This window comes from Thunnus thynnus, chromosome 20, assembly GCF_963924715.1.
Source record: "Thunnus thynnus chromosome 20, fThuThy2.1, whole genome shotgun sequence".
Classification (NCBI taxonomy): domain Eukaryota; kingdom Metazoa; phylum Chordata; class Actinopteri; order Scombriformes; family Scombridae; genus Thunnus; species Thunnus thynnus.
The window spans coordinates 24,397,790-24,412,841 of NC_089536.1; the positions used below are offsets into that span (position 1 = coordinate 24,397,790).

Genomic DNA, 15,052 nt, shown 5'->3' on the forward strand with positions numbered 1-15,052 from the left:
ACATAAAAGCTGCTAAATGTGCTGAAAAATTCATTATATTGTGAGAAAAATGAACAAAATACGATGATATGTCTATTTGTGAAAAACAAACGTTTTATTTGTCATTAACTCAGCTATGCATTCATTCGGTGCTGAAACGTACTTTTACACAGCCGTTGATGCGCCCTGATTCTCAAGGTCTTCAACAGCATGAATTAAATTAAATACCAATCGTAATTAGTTGTGTAATGAAATTTGAGGCTCCTTGTTGTCAGAGGGTGATGTACCACTATACTATGTCTTTCAAAATCTACCCTGACCATTCTTTACAAATCTGCAAAATAGTCAAAAAATTTGTTCATAAAAGGTGTTCAGACAATATTGTGCCCACTGGCCATGTTTAGCTGATGAAATTGACTATACTGTAAGTAGTTAAAAAAGGGGGTTGAACAGCATGTTTTGCATATTGTGGTTTCATCATTTTTGCACAGTTAAACAACTTTTTCACTGTAGAGTACCTGTCTTAGCAGGAGAACCACAGGTGTTGCTAATTAACTGTTTAATCAGTGTCTCATCATATGAACTTCTTGTGAAACAGCACCTATTTAGTGGTGACCATATTCTATAGAAACACCTGTGTGCATTAAAAAATATTCTAATGCCACAAATTGTTTTAACAGTCCCATCTCTTCCACACACCACATTGCCTTTCTCATTGACTCCCACTTGCTTATGCTTTTGAATGCTACCTCCTTGTAATACATTACAAATGGAAGACATTAAATACTCAAATGCCTTGAGTTTTTACTTTCTATGTGACATGAATAACAGGACTCTTAAGTAAACAAAATGACACTTGGAATCCAATGTTCAATTTATTCAAGAAAAAGAAATTAATTCCCAAAGGAATTATGGTTTATATCATTTATACATACTAACCTTATGTAGAACTACAGCAAACATTTCTGTAAAAATACAAACTTACATTTTTATAATGCACTATACAATTCCAAAAGTTCCTAACAATCCAAGCTGTGATGCCACAGAAGAAGCACTGTGGCCTGTATGTTAAGGAAACAGTCCTTCAACTGGAAACCTGGTTTTAATTCCCCATCTCAGTCAGCATGCATACTTCTGAAGTGTCCTTGAGCAAGAGGTTAAATCCTCAACAGTCTCTCAAGTCCTGGTCTACATCTGATGCTGACCTCGGACCTCCTTCGATAGAGGACAATTAAATGGAACATCCCTATGGTAGTATCATGTTAATATTAACTACGAATGAACAAGCCGCCTGTGTCTTTTTAGGCCATGTAAGCTTGAAAAGCCCTTGCTACATACATTACAGACATATGGCCTCTCTCCAGTATGGGTTCGCATGTGTAAAGTAAGAAAGCACGACTGGACAAAACCTTTTTCGCAGACGTTACATTTAAACGGTCTTTCCCCAGTATGGTATCTCCTATGTATCTTAAGTTCTGCAGCGGATCTGAAAGACTTCTCGCAGTCGTCACACTTGAAAGGCCTTTCTCCTGTGTGAATCAAGGTGTGCCTCACCAATGCATCTTTGCCAAAGAATCCCTTTCCACAGTGCTCACATGGGAAACGCAACCCTTTGTGATGGAAATTATCGTGTTTCAGAAGGCATCTTCTGGAAGTGAAGGTCTTGCCGCATTGAGCGCAGGTGAAGGTCGGCGTGGGTTTCTCAGTTATGGGTTCACCAGAGTGATGGACGCGTTCGACGTGTCTCGTCAAAGTTACGCCATGTCTGAATTTCTTGCCACATTCCCAGCAAAGGAACGGATACGCTTTAGTGTGTTTTTTCTGATGCTCTACAAGGTCAGAGTATGATCGGAATCTTTTCGTGCAATGAGGGCACTGAAACGGTTGGTAACCGGTGTGTTTCCACTCGTGTCTGATGAAACGCTTCAAACTGGCGAAAGTTGTCTGACAGTGGGTGCAGGTAAACGGCTCGGTGGGATTATGGACGTCGATGTAGTGCTTGTGAAGGGCCTTGAACACAGGGAAGTTCTCCTCACACTGGTTACACTGAAATGGCGTGTGTGATTCTTTGTGCATTGCCAGTGCTTCAGAGTCCCGTACCAGTTTCATGCACACCTCGCAGTAGAGCGGGTTGTGTGTTTGTTTGTGGGAATCCAACGTTGATTTGTATTTGAAGGCCTTGTCACATTCATCACACTGGAAACAATGCTTTACGTCCTCGGGCTTCTCGGGATCCACCTGTTGCTCATTATAGCAAATATTTCTTAAGTGGAACCTAAATGTTTGTTTGCACTTGAACTCGACGCTGCAGTGAGGACAGTAGAACGGACCTTCTATCACACTTTTGCTTCCCTCTGGGCTTTTCTGTCCAGATTCTTTGGAAGACCTCTTTTCTGCAGAAGGTGAGTAATCAGGGTCCTGACCAGTGTTGTCTTGCAGCTGCTCTTCATTGGTCGCGTCATAAGGAACCCCACTAGACGATTGCTCGCCCTCATCTGCTGCAGTCTCTTGTTCCTTAGCTTTCTTGCCACCTTTCGCTTTTGTCACACTTTGACATTTGTGTTGCTGCAAGTACCGCAAGCTTTTGTAAAATCTTTTACACGTAATGCAAGAATAGGGCAGTTCTTCTGAGTGTCGAGCCATGTGTCGCTCCAAGAATTTGGCACGACTCACCACCTTGCCACATACTTTGCATGTTCTCTCGTCCAGGTCGTTGCTTTTGGTTGAAGCTTGGGATCTGGCAAACTTCTTAGGGTTACTGTTACTGTTAGTGCCCTGTGTCTTTGGCGATTTCCTCCACTGTGACAGGTACCCCTTCATCCTGAGTCCGCGGTTCTTTCGCACCGGTCTTTCCCACAAGGTGTCAAATTCTGAATCTGCTTCTTGGTCCCTCGCTCTGCTTTGCACTTTAAAGTCTTCATCTGCGGGGCGTTTCTTTTTTCTCCCGCGTTTGTTTGGCTTCTTTTCTGCGCCCTCAAGCACCGTCACCTGGCCGTCCTCCCCGATGATCAGAGTTTCCGCTTGGCCGTCAGGGTGGTCGTCTGCCATTTCACTCTCACTGGCCTCGGTACCTTCAACGGGATCTGGAACCACCTCTGAGACGACTTCTGCTTTCACCTCACTGCCGAGACCCAACCACTGGGTTTGCACACATTCCTCAGAGTTCCCAGTTCCCTCAATGTACACCTCTTTGTTCTCAGACTCCACCTCCATCTCTGTGCAGACTGTATACACGAGGCCGCTCTCTGCCTCTGTTTCTGTTTGTTCATTGACAATCACAACTCTTTCCACAGGAGGGAGACACAAGGCTGACAAGATTCCACTATCAACAATGTAAGACTCTGAAAACAAAAGGAGATTACAGGAACTGTTAAATTGACGAATAAAACTGATTCAGAATAAATTTCAAACTAACATGCATCAAAACCATTTTAACAGGTGATAACATTCAACTGGGTGAACCCTTGAGCTGAATAAAAAATAACTGGTATCAAATATGTTACTGAATAATTACTGTATAATATAATATTTTGTGAATAGGTCATTGATTATTCCCAAAAGCTCACCGATGTCATCTAACTGGTTAAGGTCTTTGTGAGAGTCCAGCAAGGTTTTGAGCTCCTCAGGTTCAGCAAAAGAGCCCATGCATTCACTCAGAATAGAAGAGGCATCGCTGAGCAGAGAGGCAATCTGACAAAAAGAAAATGACAACTAATGTGAGACAACAACACTGGGTTTTACAAATGATGATAGTTTAGTAAAAAGAAAAAAAGAAAAACAGTCAGCGTTGTCTGAAATTGAGAAGACTTCATGGAGAAATACTGGTTCATTCAAGATTGAATCAAAGATGTTTAACATAACATTGATAACTACAACTTCTGAGGCAAAGGGGAGTGAGGCCCCTGTGTGCTACACATAGTCAATCTTCTGTTGGAGGATAGCATGTTCAAAATAAACAGAGACACTGCCCAGAAGCAGAAATACACTACACATTATAACATATTTTTGAAGTGTTATTTTAAATCTACCTGTTGGAGAGTTTGGGTGGGAAGAAGCTTTTCAAGTCTAGACAGAAACAGCCACATCAATGTCTGGATTGCTTTGTCATATGTTGGGCCGAAGTCTCCTGGGAAAACATCCTGGAACACAAAGAAATTCAAAACTCTAACTCTAACTCTAACAAACCAGGATTCTCAAATAAAGGCAAACTATTCAGATGAGATAAATAAAAAACACCGCAATTAGCTGGGAGTTTGGATTATACATACAAAGAAAAACACAAAGCATAGTTCTCTTACTTGCAAGATAATACAGAAAATATTAACTGTCAGAATTCACATTTGCTAAATTTAAAAAACTAATGAAAGGTTTATGACCAAACTTACCTGAAAAAAGTTTTTTCTCTCTTCAGAATCTCTCAGCAGATTTTGCACAAGGCCCATAAAATGTGAGTCAGATACTTCTTGTTCTGCATTATCAGCCTGCAAAAAATATGGTTTAATATGGCAAACGTCACTACAGAGCATTATAATAGCAAAATCTGTGCCCTAGGATGTGTAATTTTAATGACATCTCTTAGAATAATTACAACAGCTGACAAACAACAAGAAACATCTTTACTACACCGAATATTGATGATGACAACAAATGTAAACCTAAAAAAAAAAACAACCACAAAAAGCCCCTCAAGCTTTCTTATGTTCAGCTCCGGTTTAGACCCACCTCCACGTTCCACAGAGCTCTGAGGTTCTGCATCCTGTCGAGATGGGGTTGTATAATCTGAAGATCAGCAGTTTCCTCAGAGCGACACAGCTCCAGGATCAGCTGCAATCAGAGGACAGCAGCAACAATGAACAAATGATCCTGAGCCAAAAAAACAAGAGCTGCTCTTCTGCCTGCTGTTCTGCTCTAAAATGACCATCTGCAAAGTACTAAAGCCAAGACACATTTCTCTGATTAATGAATCTGTCACATGACTGCAAATGTTTTATGACGGATATTTGAATGCTTCAGTTATATACAGTCTAAGTGCGTTGTCTTTCCTCAAATTAAAACACAACTGTAGTGTGGCTTCCTGTTAAGACACAGGTTAGCTTGTTTCACAACTACAGCGACAGGACTTCTGTCCTTCCATGCAAGGTGATCCCTGAGCAAGGAGACAGTAGTTGCTGTATTGCTGCAACAGATTAGGAATATGGATGAGGAATAGAATGTGTCAGCCAGTTTGATGACCTTCCAAAATTATGTGTGGCCACTTTAGTTTAAAACCACTCTGTTCCATCCACCGTGTTTAAAAGTAATCCATAACACTGGAACAGTAAATCTCGTCTGCAGTACAGCATGTACAGAAAACTGCATGTGTTCTGTCTGAAGGCCTGCACACAAAGCAGAAATAAAAGCCCCATGTGAGGTTTGCTTTGAGTCTCAAACCCACCATATAGCCTGTGACAATACACCAATTTCAATTTAGAATTTATCCTCACAAAATTGATTTAATCTTATGTGGAAAATTTTTCAGTGGCTCTGAAAAACAGGAACTTTAACTCTTCCTTACCCGTGCTCTGAGACCCAATATGAGTTCAGCCCTCTGCCTTGTGGAGAGGAGTTGAGGAACAATCTCCGTGACCATGAATACAAACTCCTCGAGCAGCCCATAATCCGACACGATCTTCTGCTCGACTGTCTGCCAGATTGCTGCGGAGACCAGTCGAATTGGTGGGACAAGCAGACGCAGAGCAGAAAGGGGAAGAGAGGGGCCTGGACATGAGGAAATCAATTATTATGAAAATGTTGAAAAAGATGACAAGTTAATACTTTTACAAGTAGATTAAGACTGACAACATTTCGTAGACTGGACAGAAATGTTGCTGTTTATTTGGATGATGATTGGGGTAGTCGGGTAGAGTGAACCAACCCTTTAAACGACCTTAAAGCCATGGACTGATACATCAGAAAGCCTGATGGTTTACGTTAGCTCAGTGACTCGGCTATAACGGCGTGTACAATGGATATATTCAACTTTGACAGCTCTACTTTACACAACTGCATTCATGATCGGGATATTATTGATGTTCAGAAGCAGTTCATACCAGAGAGAGATAAATGTAACAAACATAACATTCTCCGTTATTGAACAAACCTATAAAGCCAGAGTCTAGCATCTTCTCGCCAGTATCACAAATCCAGAAACTGATGATGAAACTGTGGCCTAAGTTAATGTTAAAGGGATGAGTTTTTTATGTAAATACAAAGTGCTGGTTGAGGTGGACGTGCCTCCGTTTCATTTCCGTGATCCAACATAGCTCTAATATTTCATTTCGATAAGAGGAAATGCCATAAATGTTGCACACATGCATTGTAAATTTGTATATACAGACTCAGCATGCAAACATGTTTGTTTTGGGTTATTGGTTAACTCGAAAGCAACAGAAACACTGCCTGCCTCGCCTGCAGCCAGTTTAGCTGACGTTAGCCAAGATAGCAGAGCCGATATCCTAGCATTAGCAAGTACCCTGAAACTGCCATTTAATTCATGTGTTGCCGTTAATGTAGCTACCCGTTTCCACAGTAGTATGAGGCAATGGATGTCAGTATGGCAGCACAACCTCGAGTTAAATGCGTTGAGATAGTAAATTATCTAAAAAACAAACAGCCATTTCCCGACAAAGTTAGCTATGCTATTCCCGCGCTCCGGCTGTGTTGCGGCCTAGCGTTAATATTTATGTTTATACTGACCAGCTAACTCAGAAACACCTCCGTCCATCCTCTGTACTGCAGTCACATCACAGTCAGCAGAAATGATGTCCGTCAGCCGACCGAAGTCACGCTAATGATTCAGCTGAAACTGTTTCCAAGAGACCGAAGAAACACCGCAAATCTTTGTGCGTCAACGGCTGCCGTTACGTTCCGTCCGGAATAACAATCCGACGGAAGGCAGCGAGGTTTCATGAGTTCCGCATATTCTTTCCTCTTCTTTTTTCCTGTTTTATGGCGGGTGGCAACCAGCGTTAAGGCGCATTACCGCCACCTACTTTGTTAGAGAGTGGGCCAGAGTTATCTATTACCACAAACAAACACCACAAAATTATGACTCCCTAGCCCGATAGCTTCCTGATTTCCCTTTTTAATGTTTCTCGTTCTCGACAGTATTTATGGCAGTGAAAATTTACATGCGCTACTGATTCCACTATTTGACAGAGCTCACATAACCCTGAGGGATGTTTGCTTATAAAGTGCAATGTTTTATGAAGTCTGGTATGTTGTACCCTCAACCCTGTTAAGATGTTCTACTCTTTGATGCTACTTTTAACATGAGTTCCACATCTTCATCTTATATATTTTTCCACTCTTTCTACCTCTGTCACAAAATCTGTATTTATATTTAAATAAAAAATACACCCAGTGATGTACTCCATTGCTTTATTCAGTACTATTATATCAAAACCTTTGTAAATGCATTCAGTCAAGAAAATAACATATCTAGCTTAAGTCTGGTTATATTTGTCCAGTTCTCCAAACGGATTACCCAACTCATTGTTGAGAAACAGCTCAAGTCCACTTAATAAAAAAAACAAAACTTCCCCAATTGCTAAGAAACACATACAACATCAAAAAAAAAAGGCTGAATTACACATTATTTTAATCTTCTCTTGCAGAAATGCATAGCACATAAACATTGAAATTAATAAAAGAACAGAAAATGCGTATTTTATTAATCAATGAAGAAATAATGTGTACTAAAATACAAAAAAACTCTGTTTAACATGTGGGTGCTACAACTATTTTCTAATTAGTTGGAGGGTTTTTTATAAACCCTATATTGTGAACTACACTGTTTCCCATTAGCCTCGTATGACATATGGAATCATTTTTGAGATCAGAAAATAAATCCATCCAAATCCAAATGACATACAATATGATTGGATGTTTCCAGGGAAGTGGAGGTGTATTATACACTCCATATAAATAATTCATACCTGCTAACACATCTAATTCACCCATTTTCAGATATCTGTGTGTATGAAAAGCCCAATAGTATCCAGAAATAAAATAATGCATCTTTAAACAAGGTGTGAAGGCGAGTCACTGATAGAGCATGGTGCTGACTCGCATCCAGTGCAAATTCCATGAATAGTTTTTCTCTATGTTAACAACAAATTTGTTAGATAAAGCATTTGCCTGTTACATCTTGTTACATCTGAACCTCTCTATTGTATCTCAAATCTTCGATGGGTGGAAAAATGAACTTGTGAGCTTTAGCATACAATTGTTGAACTCAGCATTCCTTCTACATAGGGTTTAATTTGATATAAATGTATGTACAAGCTTTTTGTGTCTCTGCATGCCGTAGAGTTTATGGAAAGCCTTGCCGCAGAAGTGGCAAACAAACGGCTTCTCTCCGGAGTGTATTTTAGAATGTGTGTTGAGTAAACCCATTTTAATAAAGCCCTTTCCACAGACATCGCATTTATACGGTCGCTCTGTCGTATGATGTATAAGAACATGCTTCTTCACCTCAGAGGTTGACCTGAAGTACTTTTCACATGCAGGCACGGTGCATTTGAAAGGTCTCTCTCCTGTATGGATCAATTTATGTCTCACGATCGATGACGCGGAAAACATCTTCCCGCAGTATTGGCACGGATGACGGAACAATTCCTTATAGTGTTTGCTCTTCTGGTGCTTTTTCAGGGCTCCTTTCTCTTTAAAGGATTTCCCACACTCGGAGCAGGAATGCTTTTTCTCATTTCGAGAGTCGCTATGGATGAAATGCAAGTGCCGTACCAGGTTGGACTTCTGGGAGAAAGTTTTGCCGCACTCTGCGCAAAGGTAAGGTCTCTCTCCTGTGTGGACTCTTCCGTGAGAAAGGAGATCTGCATCGGATCTGAATCTTAAACCGCAGTGAGCGCACCGGAACGGTAGGTGACCTGTATGCTTCCACTCGTGTCCGATTAGAATGCGCAGCCTGGAGTACGTTTTCGGACAATGGTTGCATTTAAATGGTCTGCTGATTTTATGGATGTTTTCACAATGCTTCAGCAGGGGCTTATACAGAGTGAAGGTCTCCTCGCAGCGGGGACACTGCAACACAGTGTGAGAAGCATTGTGCCTCGCCAACGCTGCTGCATCTCGTAAAACCTTCCTACACACACTGCAGTAGAGTTCGTTGTGGGTCTGTTTGTGTACTTCCAGTGAAAGTTTGTACCTGAACGCCTCCTCGCATTTGTCACATTTGTAAAGATTCTGGGTTTCGTCCGGATCTACCTGCTGCTTACTATGCTCGAAGCAAGTTCTTTTCAAATGCAACCGAAAGGACGTCAAGACTTTAAACCTGCTGTCGCATCGAGGGCATGCGTATTCATCGTTGGGGAAGTGGGTTTTCATGTGAACTCTGAGTTTTGTCTTTACTTGTTCCTTGCAGATAAAGCATACAACTTTACGAGTCTTTTTCAGAGCGCCAGCTTTGATGTCAGGGGTGACCTGGTTTCTGCTGGTAGCTGATAAATCTTTATCTTCATAACGACCTGTGAAAGAAAGGTCCTCATTTGAAGAGCTAGACAATGAATGATCTGGATTGGAATTACTGACAGGAGTCACACAAAAGGAGACATCATCTGAATAGTTAGACCATGAATCAGTCATACTGGGACTACTGTTAGTGCCCTTATGGCAAGAACCCTGATCTGAGTAATAAGACCATGAATCATCTTCACTGCAATTACTGATAGGTGCCATATATGAAGAGTCTTTGCTTAAGCTGCTTGAATCCTTGTCAGGTGGAGTCACACTGGATGGTTTTGTTTTACTAGGAACAGATTTGCAGGTAGGTTGGTCCTTTTTATGACATCCTCTTTTCTCTTCCAACAGAATCATTTTCATCCTCAGGCCTCTGTTTCGTCTCACAGGTCGAGATTGCGAAAGCGCCGGGTTGTCAAGTCTTTTTAGCTGAACACTGCATTCCTTTAGAGGGCGTGAAGCATCCTTATCTTGACTTTGAAGAAGGCCTAAGTTTTCATCATGGCTTGTGATTTCTCCCAAATGCACAGCTGTTCTGTTTTCCCCGAGAACCCAGTTGGTTTCGTCAGGGTTTATCTTGCTTGTCTGATCCTCTGTGATTGTGTCAGGTTTTGTGTGTGTTATATATTGTAATGCTAAAGATTCCTTCTCCAATTCTGATGAACATGAAAGCACATCATGCGAGCTGTGAGCTTGTGATTGTGGCTTTTCTGTCGTTGTTTCTTCTACAGAAGGAAGTTTAAGAGCTGAAATAATGCAGGTACCATTCAAGGAACCATCTGCAAAAACAAAAAAATTCACATTTTACTTCAACATAGCAGGCTTTTGGAAATATGCTAAACACTGAGTTCTCTGATAAAGAGACTGAGTTATTGAATACAATCAGTAACTATAAAGGCTTGCCATTGTGATCCAGTTGGCTGAGGTCTTTCTGATACTGCAGCAGGGTTCTGAGCTCCTCACATTGAGACACAGACTCTATACAGCCCTCCAGAACTGAAGATGTCTCACCAAACATGGCAGCAACCTGAATGAAAATGAAATGAAAAAAGCTAAAAAAACAATGCCGCTCTGTCACTAAAACATCAAAACTCCAAGCTCACTTACATTGATCTCCTTTTAATGTTTTATATTTTCTTAATGTACCTGTTGGAATGTTTGAAGAGGAAGAAACTTTTCAAGTCTGGACAGAAACAGCCACGTCAAGGTGTGAAGAGAGTCGTCATATGTGGGACCGAATTCTTCAATGAAAACTTTCTGAAGGACATCAAGTTAACAGATTTTTACAAAAACTGAAAACATACAGATAAATCCTTGCATCCAATATACGTAATGTTCAAAATCTGTAATGGTGATGAACAGAACAAGTTCAAAGTGCAACATTAACACGGACCTGAAAGAATCGTTCTCTCTCCTCAGGATTGTTCAGCAACTTCTTAACAAGATCCACAAAGTCTGAGTTGGACTGTTGGTCCATGTTTGCAGCACCAGCCTGCAACACGACAGGAACATGATAAAATCTCACACAGTGGTCATCATAGAAAAGCATTCATCTCATCTCCTACAAAGTGCTTATTTTTATCTTCTATTTAAAATGGAATCACTTTAAACCCACCTCTGTTACCCATGCCTCTGTGAGGATGTGCATCCTGTCCAGATGTGGCTGAACAATCCCAAAGTCAGCTTCAAACTGACATAACTCCAGGATCAGCTAAAAGCACAAACCACAGGTTTTTCTTAGAAGCAGCAAGAGACAGAAACACTTCTCCTCAGCTCTTTTTGAGAATCTATTTTAGCACAGTTAGCTGAAACGGATGTGGCCAAGTTTAAAAGCCCCATGACTAAGCATCTGTAAATTGATATCTCTTTTTTGAAACCAGTGTCATATTCCAGATAACAATTGAGTTAACTCTTCAATTCTTAAAATGGACTTGTCTTGAATGTATTCCAATCTTGTATAATTGGGACACCAAAGCCACCTCACAGGTACTAGCCGTTATAGTAATTAATGTCACTATGTGTACAATTTATAAATCCTCAAAATTTCCCAGTGGTAATATTTTAAAAACAGAAAATATCAAAGCAAAATTCACAGCAGAGTGACTACATGTTAATTATTTGTGACTAATAATTAACTACTGCTCCTCCTCACCCGTGCTCTGAGGCCCAGGGTGAGCTGGGCCCTCTGACGACTGGTGAGCAGCTCTGGGACAATGTCTGTAACCATGGAAACAAACTCCTCAAGCATCCCATAGTCAGCCACAACTCTCTGCTGGACAGTCTGCCAGATTGCTGCTGATACCAGCTGAATTGGTGGGACCAGCAGGCGCAGAGCGGAGAGAGGAAGAGGTGCACCTGAATGCAAATATAAGTAGGTTATATTAACACTTTATCTTACTTTATTTTCACCATATCACCTAGTATGTTGCCTGCATTGAAGCAAGACTTTTAAAACTGTTTATTACTAATTACTAAAAATATACTGTGCATAGTGTCTTTCCTATGTGCATCTTAATGCATAAAGGCTCAGAAAAGTTCCAGTTCTCATCATCTTGGTGGAACAGGTTTTGGTAAATTTACATATAAGAATCTATGACAATTTACCAGCACTGAACAAGGCCTGATTACCAACCAAGCAAAGCAGGTACCTGCCCAGGGGCCCCAAAAGTCCAGGTTTACTTCATATCATTTGGGTCTACATAATTTGATTAACTGCAATTTGCATTGTATGATTTAGTGGCATCTAGCGCTGAGGTTGCAGATTGCAACCAACTGAACATCCCTCATCTCACCCTCCCCTTCCAAGTGTGTAGGAGAACCTACGGTAGCCACGAAACTCATGAAAAATGTGAAAGACCCTCTCTAGAGCCAGTATTTGGTTTGTCCATTCTAGGCTACTGTAGAAACATGGCAGTGCAACATGGTAGGCTGCATGGAAGCGGACCCGCTCCATATTTAGATATAAAGGGCTCATTCTAAGGTAACAAAAACACAACAATGCTTATTCTCAGGTGATTATACACCAATTAAAACATACTAATGAATATTATATTCCATTTCTGTCAAGTCTATTCTGCTAGATGCCGCTAAATTCTACACACTGCACCTTTAACTTCTTTCAGTAAATCTATCCATGTTGTCCCTTTAATTCATTTCAGTGTTTCTACTTAAAGTACAGCTTCTTTTCCTTTAATATCTTCAACTTTAGCTATTACTGCCGTACAAAGACATTAAAATAAACTCCCATATACAGTATATATCTTTTTGATGTTATGATATGAGGCTACTTTATAACCGTAAAGCTAACAACCATAAAGTGAGCTTATGCAAAAATAATCTGGCATCGGATTTCTAATCAGGTTTTCCACAAAGAGTAAGTTTTTCCATTTACTTGGACTGCCCAAGAAAAAGGCGTAGCTGTACATAAACTGAGTGTATATTAGGCTATCTCGCTATATGAATTAGAAGATGTCTCTCTGTCCGTTTTACAACATGGTCCAACAGTGAAGCAGGATTTGAGACTGAAGTGAAGAGTTGTAACCATGGATGTATGATAAGAACAACAAATAAATATAACAACAGTGACGCTAGCTAGCTCTAAACTTCAGTGACCGTTGGGTGAAAAGTTACTCACAATTTCCCTTTGAGATATAATCTTCCATCCTGTTTATCAACTGCACTCAGCTGCGGTACGCTATCAAAAGCTTAGCGTAAAATGCTAGCATTACTGAAGGAATTTTCCGTCTCTACTCTGTATACATCCATGGGTGAGAGTGAGGCTTGACTCTGACTGACTCGTCCGACGGTGTTTTTGTTCCGGGCTGACTGGTCGACGGTTCCCTGCCCAGAAATTAAAAAGTCGCGTGACGTTTTCAGTTTGTGCTTCGGCGAAAGGTTTCAGTCGTCTCCATTGTAGTTTAATTACATTGTATCATCCGGGACTAATTAAACTGGACGTCACAAGTTATCTAAAGTTACAGACCAAAATATCAATAAGGAAGGTCAGTGAAAAGTACAATCTCCATGGCGACGTTAGTAACACTATCCAATCACACTGTGCGACAAAATGTGACGGGTGCGCGACATGAGAGGAAAGTGTCGAGCGCCACTTTTTTTCTGTCGAAAATACGTCATTTCTGTCGAGCGACACTTAGGAGCAGTGTCGGGCGACCTACCATAAATCAGCCTTAACGATTGTATCCAATCTTCAATGTCTAATCACAAAATGTTTCATTTACAAAGTTAAGCAACAGCGTGGTCTTAATCCCTGTTTCTTTATGATGGAAGACAGAGGCGTTCATATGGAGGCTGCATGAGGCAAAAGTGACAAATGGGGGCAGATACCCTGCATGTCAAACAGCTTCTCCCTCTCCCACTCCACTCAACAAATGTGTTTTGCTTACTAACACTTCACTTGAATGTTTGAGCATCACTGTGCAGAATGATTGAATTTGACTATTTTCACATTCATCTGCTGAAAGATAAAAGTTTCTCTGTGCTATAGGCCTGTACCTACAAACATGATTTGCATTTGTGTCACAATATCACTGTAACCAAAATCCCAAAACAAATATCATTATACCTAAGATCTCCTACTGCAGCTTTAATAGACAAAAAAGCAACACTGGAGGATTGAGCAAGAGATTGAGAAAAAAACAACTCAGCATTACTCACAGTCCCAAGGCTCTTAAGTTTGGCCAACAGTAATTTGGCTACAATGGAACCACAAGTGTATCTATGTTCAGATTAAAACAATGTGTCTGTGGCTGAATTTAGATTATACAATGTAGGTAACAGTTACATGAATAAGCAAAAACTGAAACATGTCTCTCCTCCTCACTGCACAAATGGAAGCCAAGCAGATTTCACAAATAAAACTTTATCATTCTAATCCACTGCTATGCTAAACTAAAGGATATGATGGCCAGATTACACTGCTAAATATGACTAGCCCTAGCTATGTGTAGTAGTAACAGATCCCAACAAGCTGTGTGTTAGCAGGTGTAGCCTAACTTCTGTACACAAGTCCACTATTGGTCATATCACAATTGAGAACATGCACAAAGACATTGCTTTAGTAGAATGTGATTGTAAATGAAATGATACTCACCTTGAAAATACCCTCTGTATCCCTGTGTGATATCTGTTCAGCCTACAGCTCCTCTAATGCACACTCTGAACTGTCTGATGTTAAGTTACACACAATATAAGGTTGATGTATGTCAACACAATTCATTAAAATGTTTGCAATTTAAAAAAGCGTATTGAAATCATTAAATTCAAATCAAAGTTTTATTTTGCAACTATGCATTTTATTAAGTAGTGGGAAAAGGTCTAGCATACATTATGTTAATGTGGTGCATTTCACTAAATAAATGCTTAAACACATTAAAGGCGCCCTTTAGTTTTCTTGTAAAAAACAAAACAAAAACAAAATTCTGTTTACATTAAAAAAAACACATTGTGTGAATCTTTGAGGCCTGACTAACAGCATTTCCTTCCCCAAAAAACATTTGAAGAGTCGATTTTTAAAATATTTTGTCAACCTTCGTGTTTA

At 40.3% G+C, this 15,052-nt stretch overlaps 2 protein-coding genes across 2 annotated transcripts; both read right to left on the reverse strand.

Moving 5' to 3' along the window:
- Nucleotides 1–841: 841 nt before the first annotated feature.
- LOC137171604 (zinc finger protein 135-like) lies at nucleotides 842–6,906 on the reverse strand. Its single transcript, XM_067575624.1, has 7 exons — nucleotides 6,715–6,906; nucleotides 5,534–5,736; nucleotides 4,702–4,803; nucleotides 4,365–4,460; nucleotides 4,008–4,118; nucleotides 3,546–3,669; nucleotides 842–3,320 (listed from the first exon to the last, which is right to left on the reverse strand). Exons 1-7 carry the CDS (start codon nucleotides 6,740–6,742, stop codon nucleotides 1,252–1,254), a joined length of 2,733 nt encoding a protein of 910 aa, XP_067431725.1. The 5' UTR covers nucleotides 6,743–6,906; the 3' UTR covers nucleotides 842–1,251.
- Nucleotides 6,907–10,369: 3,463 nt separating this feature from the next.
- On the reverse strand, nucleotides 10,370–13,633 carry LOC137171605 (TERF1-interacting nuclear factor 2-like). The gene is made up of 6 exons (XM_067575625.1): nucleotides 13,130–13,633; nucleotides 11,648–11,850; nucleotides 11,111–11,206; nucleotides 10,889–10,987; nucleotides 10,642–10,752; nucleotides 10,370–10,522 (listed from the first exon to the last, which is right to left on the reverse strand). The coding sequence occupies exons 1-6, from the start codon at nucleotides 13,155–13,157 to the stop codon at nucleotides 10,385–10,387; spliced, it is 675 nt and encodes a 224-aa protein (XP_067431726.1). The 5' UTR covers nucleotides 13,158–13,633; the 3' UTR covers nucleotides 10,370–10,384.
- Between the last annotated feature and the right edge of the window lie 1,419 nt (nucleotides 13,634–15,052).